At 53.8% G+C, this 7,094-nt stretch overlaps 1 protein-coding gene across 1 annotated transcript in view; it reads right to left on the reverse strand.

Annotated features, from left to right (window-relative positions):
• The window catches only part of NPC1 (Niemann-Pick disease, type C1), a 43,223-nt gene extending 36,298 nt beyond the window's left edge, over positions 1 to 6,925 (reverse strand). Inside the window, exons 1-4 of the mRNA XM_015570546.1 lie at positions 6,921 to 6,925; positions 6,672 to 6,700; positions 4,044 to 4,047; positions 960 to 967 (exon numbers count right to left, since the gene is read on the reverse strand). Coding sequence (XP_015426032.1) covers positions 960 to 967; positions 4,044 to 4,047; positions 6,672 to 6,700; positions 6,921 to 6,925 — 46 coding nt within the window. The remainder of the gene's footprint in view (positions 1 to 959; positions 968 to 4,043; positions 4,048 to 6,671; positions 6,701 to 6,920) is intronic.
• Between the last annotated feature and the right edge of the window lie 169 nt (positions 6,926 to 7,094).

Below are 7,094 nucleotides of genomic sequence, written 5' to 3' on the forward strand. Positions count from 1 at the left end.
ATTCCTGCCCTGAATGTGGTCACACCACCGCTCACCTCACAGGGTGGGTGTGAAGATCCAGGAGGGAATACACATGGAAGTGGTTGGTGAACGTGAAAGCACGGTACAAACCAATGAATTATTCCTAGTGTCTCCCAGCTGTGTGGGACCTCAGCAAAGAGGCTCCAGAGAAAATAAAACACCAGGCTCCTTTGGGCCCAGGGACACGACACTGGGCTGGACTCAACGTCCTTGGGTTTGCTTCCAAAGTCATTCGGCCTCAGGCAGCCCTAAGCCAGTGGGGCCCAAAGTACTTACAAGCCCTTTACAAGCCAAGCACAGTTTGAACTGCTCTTCATGTATGAACTAAGGAATCTCACAATGAGCTGATGAGGGAGGAGCTGTTATTATACCCATTTTACAGATGAAGAGACGAGGCACAGTGGGGCTAAGTAACTTGTCCAAGAGTGGCAGAACCAGGATTCAAACCAGGACATCGTTGTTTCAGGAAACAGTCTTAATAAAATATAATCTACTGTATAACTAAGGTCCTCATTCTAACATGACACTCCCTCCCACTCCCCACCTTGTGCAAAGCGCACACACGTGTCACACTGCTGCCCTGGGCTCAGGGCGGCCCCTTTTCCATCTCAAACCTCTTTCTACCTTCACCTTCCTGCTCTCGCCTCCAGCTAAAGGTGGGAGGCTGCCCTCCATCTCTCCAGTCCCGATGGGTGGTGTTCCTGCGCTTCCTCCACCAACCAACCGCCTTCCCTTCCACATTTTCAACCCCATCTCTCTTGGCCCCTTCGCCTGCGCCTGCCTATGAATGCTGCTCCAATTTCATTCTCCCTCCGTCAAACCACCCCTCACCCTATCCCACTTCCGCCTACCTGCCCAGCCACCCCAGGTGCTCAAAAGGAAGCTAACCTTCCTCTGAAGCCCCCACATCACCAGTCTCTGCTCCTCAGGGCCTAAAGCCGGGCACCTTCCCGACCTCCCAGGAGGCTCCCTGGTGCAGCCTCCTGTGCCTCTTCCTCCCAGACTCCTCCCCTGCTGAGCCTGTTGCCATTCTTTGCCCTCATGGCACCTTCCACCCAGACCTGGGCAATGTCTCGGAGGCGCCGCTGCCACTTGGCGCTTCCTGAGCCACAGCTGCAGGTTTTCTGCTGCCCAGAACCTACCATCCGCTCCGTTCCCCTCCCACCCGTCCTTCCCCGTCCTTCCCAGTTCATGCCCCTCCGGCCCCCTCCCTGCACTCCACACCCCTGCTCCCTATCACGGCCACTTTCCACCTTCACCTCCTGACCCACCGGGCACAGTCCAGCGCCCGTCACTTGCTGAGTGCCTTCACCAGCTCCCTTAACCTCAGGTCTGCGAAGCTGGCACGAAAACACCACCCTTTACCGAGACGAGACGGAGGACCACACTGGTAAAGTGACCCACCACAGAAACGGCAGGCCAGACCCTACCCCAACCTGGCTGGTTCCCAAGCCAGACCTCTCACTCCTCTCGCCGCACTGAGGCCACCCTCATCTCTGTATCCCATCGAGGACCCAGCTGGCATCTGAGCGATTCGATTTTCAGTCTCCAAGTCGCCAGAGCACAGAGGGCAGCCAGGACATTGTCAACAAAGAGGACAGATGCACCTACGATCCCTGGATGTCAGGGCAGCACATGCTGACAAGATGGAGGGACAGGGCACACCCAGGGCTCACACACAGGCCTGCATGCCTTCCTCAGCAAGCACCTGATAACAGGAGCAAGGTGTCCGCCTTTACCAGGATACGGAGCACCTGGTGCTGATGCCAGGTCAGTGAATACACCCACTCGGGAGAAGGAATGTGTCCAGGAGGGAAAAGCACACCAATGTTCGAGGTCCGCCAGAGCCCAAAGGGCACGTGATCCAACGGGAGCTCAGTTCTGGTTTTGGGCTCGATCCCCAGTAGGGGGCGTGCAGGAGGCAGCCGATCATTGATTCTCATCACTGATGTTTCTATCTCTCTCCCTTCCTCTTTCTCAAAAAAGAAAAGAAAAAGAAAAGAAATCAACAAAAACATATTTTAAAATAATAAGAATAGTTTAGGAAAGGCTAAAAAAATGTCAGAACTACAACAACTTGCTAAAAGGACTCTAGTAGGAAGCTGCAGGAAAGCATCTCATCACCAGCTCTGAACACCAGCAACGGGACCTTGTCCTCCAGGCTGCCCTTAGGGAATCCTGCCTTCCCCCCTCGCCCCCCCCCCCCCCCTAGTCAGGGCACTTGCCTGGGTTGTGGGCTTGATCCCCAGTGTGGGGAGTGCAGGAGGCAGCTGATCCAAAATTCTCATCATTGATGTTTCTCTCTCTCTCTCCCTCTCCCGTCCTCTCTGAAATCAATAAAAATATATCTTTTAAAAATCCCAATGAATAAAGTATTAAGTAACTCATATTCAAACGCTTACCAAACGTCAACCAGGTTATGAGATTTCTTTCTCATTTATTTTTCAGAGCCCGCCCACCCCTCCCCCCTGGCCATGGAGCAGTACTGTAGCATTTCACAGGTAAAGAAATTAAGGCTCAGAGAGTCTCTGAGGCCACATGGCTCACCAATGAGGAAACCAGTGCTGAGAATGGAGGTTTGAGCACCAAGTTAGCCTGCTCCATCCTATTCCCATCCCTCCCCCAGCTGCTGTACCGTTCACAACTCCAGTCAGTTTGTACATAAGGTGTATGATGAGATTTGGACAATGTGCCAGCGATGGGCTGTCCCATCGTTACAATCCTACACGTGTCCCTCTTCCTACATACACGTGGCCACTTGAGTGCCATTTACATCTTTTTCAGTCCAGCGCTGAGCAGCCGTCAGCTCAGGGCTCACTTTCTCAGTGCAGGTGACTCCTCCACCCCAGGCAGGTGCAGTGCAGGGCTGGGTCCCTCCCTCTGCCCTGTCCTGACGGGTAGAGCTCAAGGCAGAACCTAGAGACGCCCCCGCCCCAGCGAGGGGACCACACACATACGGCAGGACACTGGCGTGGAGGCTTGTCTGGTCTGAGCTCTATTGAGGGAAATCTCTGGAACTCTGTTTTACAGCAACGTGGGGTGAACACATCCACAAAACAAGGAGTGATTTGTGTGAGCACCGGGCTCACCGGTAGATGGGTGTGTAGGTCACACATTTGTCCTTAGATGGACTCAGCTCTCTTCACTGTGTGGATAAAGTAGTTTGCAGTTTCTGTAGGTCACTCACCCAGGATCATACCCCTAATAATACCATTAGACACTGCTGAGCGCCCGCACCCACGGTCTGAGAAACAGCCCAAGTCAAAAGACTAACATGAAACTGTGGGAGTGGATGGGGGTGTCCCCTGTCTGCAGGCTTTTCTCCGATGGGATATTCACAGTGTGGCAACTGAGCCATGGTCAGGCCGGTGGGCTAATCCATCCCTGACTTATCACCGCTCTTGGAGAAACCACACTAAAGCCAGGGCCTTACTGGCCACACGGAACATTTGCTGAACACACATTCAACTTAGCTCGCTAACTGTAAATAACCCCCCACCGTTCTGAACCCGAATAGCACACAGGAGCCAAAGGGCAGAGGCTCAAGCCCCAGCCTGCCATCTACTAGGGATGTGACCTGGGGACAAAGTTGAGCACGACTCTCCACATCTGCAACACGGCATCGCACGTATCTTAAAGGTGCTCCGCAGATCAACCAGATTGACGAGCCCCAGCCATGGGAGTGCTAGGCAAAAATCAGGTAGCGCTTTTTCCTTTAGTTTCTCGTCAACTGGGATGTTATTTTCCAATGGTTCACTGAGGTCATTCAGATACCATGAAGTCCACCCTTTTCAAGGCACAGGTTTTAGCAACAACTCGGTAACCCTCCCCTCGCCCCTATTTCCTCCCGTTTTCCTCTTGTCCACCTGGTGAGTGACCCTGCAAAGGTCAGCTAACACATGGGCTCCTAGGACGTTCTCTCCCTGCTTTTACTAAGCACACTTTGCATTGTGATTTTTACACTATATTTACTCTTCGTCCGTCAACATGGATAAGACGCATAGAAGCTGCTGACATCACACAGCACTTCAGTGTAGAGTGCCCTCTGCCTCGGTTACACGTTTACTTGTGGCATCTACTTTTGTTTCCTACACTGTGTCCACAGCAAACACTTTTCATTTATAAAATTAGTGCAAGACGGTAATTTGAGTTCCTCTGTGGCCTGAGGGGAAGTCATAAGATAAAGGACACATTTTAAAGTTTCACTCTGAAATTCCCCAACAGCACACTTGCATCAGCGAGGGTTTTGTTTGTTCTTTAACGTTTTCTAGCCAAAGCAAACATTCCAAAACTGAAAATAAGAGGCACAGTCCAAACATCAGAAAACCTGCATGGCCACCGCTGGTGACTGATTATGGAGAACAAAGACACCACGTGCAAATCCGGGCCATTTCTCTGCCAGCCTCGGAACCCCTCCCCCGCCCCACCCTCTCACCTGAGCCCACGAGAGCCTGATGATCTGGTGACTGAGAAACTCACAAGCGTCCGGCCACATTGGAGGCGACCCACTTGTTCAATTCCAGCACTAGTCCTCTCTTCCACACGCACCTGAACAGCGGGGATAGCTGTTCATCTGACTGGACAGAGGAGGGAACGGAGGCTCGGTCGGGGATCACTGCTGGCCCAAGATCACTCCTGGGAAGAGGAGGAGGCCAGGCCCACCCCCACGTCTTTTAATTCACAGTCGTTTGCTGGGCAGAAATGCCGCTGCGGGAGTTTACACACAGACTCAGAGCTTCCCAGGGAAGGCAAGCTAGCTGGGGGCGCAGGGGAGCCAAGTTCGGGACGGTGGGGCATTTGAACTGGCCTGGGAAGACAGACTGGGTTCGACAGCAAGTCGTTTGTTTGGCTGGAGAGTGTGATGTGAGGGGGACAGGGGCACTGAGGTCAGGTGAGACCTGCTCTGACCCAGGCTCCCGCAGGAGGGAAGGTGTCACCCTTAAAACTCCCGAGAAGCCTCCCCTTTAGGAGGCAGGGCTGCCCCGGAGCGCGAGGACACACTGTCTCCATGAGCAGAGGGGCCCTTTGTTCTGGTGGCATGACAAACACTGCGGAGCACAAAGACCTATTCAGCGAGCCTTTTCTTGCTGCCCACTGGCCGAGGGAAACCTACTTTCCCTGAGCGCGGATGTTCGGGGAGTAGCTATCACAGCAGCAACCGGGCAGAGACTGGGAAAGATCACCCACATTCACACCTTCCTCAGGTGGTGATTCTTCAAGGCTCTCAGCCAAAAACGTCAGCCGTTCCCAAGCTCAGGAAAAGCCGTTCTAATGGCTTCCTTCCTACCCAGGCCTCACTTTGCTCCCTGTTCCTCAAGAAAAAGCTTATAAAAATACAGTCAGGATAAATGTATATAATATCTATAGACACACACACACAACCTAGTTCTCAAAACTGTACACATTATTTGGATGACTACAAGGATTTTTAAGAACCATTCAGTCTAGTAATATTATTTCATCATCTGTAAAAATTTAAAATGAAGGAAAATCCCTCCAAAATGTTCTGGAGGCCATCAGAGGACAGCCAGCCTGTCCCTCTGTGACGGAACGTTCGGAGTGCTCCGACAGAACCCAGATGCACTGCTGTCAGAGGTAGAATCCTGAAGACAGCCGCCCGCCCACCCCAGCTGCTCAGGTTCTGCGAGCCTCGCAGACTCCGTGAGTTGACTCATGAAATCACAATAGGAGTTTTTCCAGTTAAGCTTTACAGACCTGTCCCGGGCTCCCAGGCATTTTGCAAGAGACTTGAGACTCGTGACCAACCTCTGACCTACCCCCAAAGTCCTAGAAGGGCCTCTGGCCAGCAGCCAGGCACCACCTCCAGGCGAAGGGGTCTCACTGTTCAGTGAAAGCTGCTGGGCCCTGGGAAGCCCCTGAGGTCCTGACTAAGCCGGGGAAGTTGGACAGCTGCACTTTCTTTAAGGCACATCATTGCCATCTCTGGAGTTTTCACTAAAGCAATGGGGTCTCTCCATATATCATACCTAATAACGCGAGTAATCCTCTGAGGTGTTTATTGTGTATCTTCAGAAAAAAAACTGAGGCTTGAAAGAGGAATGCGCCCTAACCGGTTTGGCTCAGTGGATAGAGCACCGGCCTGCGTACGGAAGGGTCCCGGGTTCGATTCTGGTCAAGGGCATGTACCTTGGTTGCAGGCACATCCCCAGTAGGGGGTGTGCAGGAGGCAGCTGACCGATGTTTCTCTCTCATCGATGTTTCTGACTCTCTATCCCTCTCCCTTCCTCTCTGTAAAAAAATCAATAAAATATTTTTTTAAAAAAAGAAAGAAATAGGAATGGGCCCAAAGCCAGTGCTGGTGAGCCCTACCGCTCTCCGCCTTCTCCCGACCGGCACCCACGCCCACGCGGCTGGGACCCCCATACACACACCCAGTGGGGAGCCACCGCCCCTCTGGCTCGGGACCCTGACTGGGTCGCGTCTCCGACCCCTTCCCCAGGGCTGCACAGAAGCGAAGGAGAGGTTTCCTGGTCTGTCTGCCGTGCCACTCATGACTCCACTGCCACCCCCTGCAGGCAGGTGGGCACAGGGCACAGGATCCCAGGTCCCTCTTCACCCTGATCAGGTTTAACCAGCACTGATCCTTGGACTCCCCCTCCGTGCCCCGGTTTTCAAAGAGGAAAACTTACACAGCAGGAGGCACTGCTGCCCAGGTGGCCTGACCCAGGGGAACCAGCCCACCCTGTGACCCCCGGGTCCTGGGCCACCGGGTCCTGCCACCAGGGGAGTTGATGGCCCCTGGGACTCAGCTTCCAAAGACGCGAAAAGAGTTGGTAAGAAGCAACTTGCACCCTTCAGGAGACCGAGCTGACTCCTGTCCGGTACGCGCAGCTGTTCCAGCCGGTGCTCGACGAGCTCACCCGCTTCCCCTCCCTCACGCCATTACCTTCCTTCCCCTCCTCGCGCCTTCCTCTTTGGGGAGAAGGGCACACACGGGTAGGAGCCTCTAAACAATGGGCCAGAGCGGGAACGCACGCGGCGGCACGAGGAAGGCAAAGTCAGGCTACACAGGACCCTCCCGCCCCCGACTCCCCTCCCGCCCCTGCCCCACG

The sequence above is a fragment of the Myotis davidii genome, unplaced genomic scaffold, assembly GCF_000327345.1.
Source record: "Myotis davidii unplaced genomic scaffold, ASM32734v1 scaffold1467, whole genome shotgun sequence".
Lineage (NCBI taxonomy): Eukaryota > Metazoa > Chordata > Mammalia > Chiroptera > Vespertilionidae > Myotis > Myotis davidii.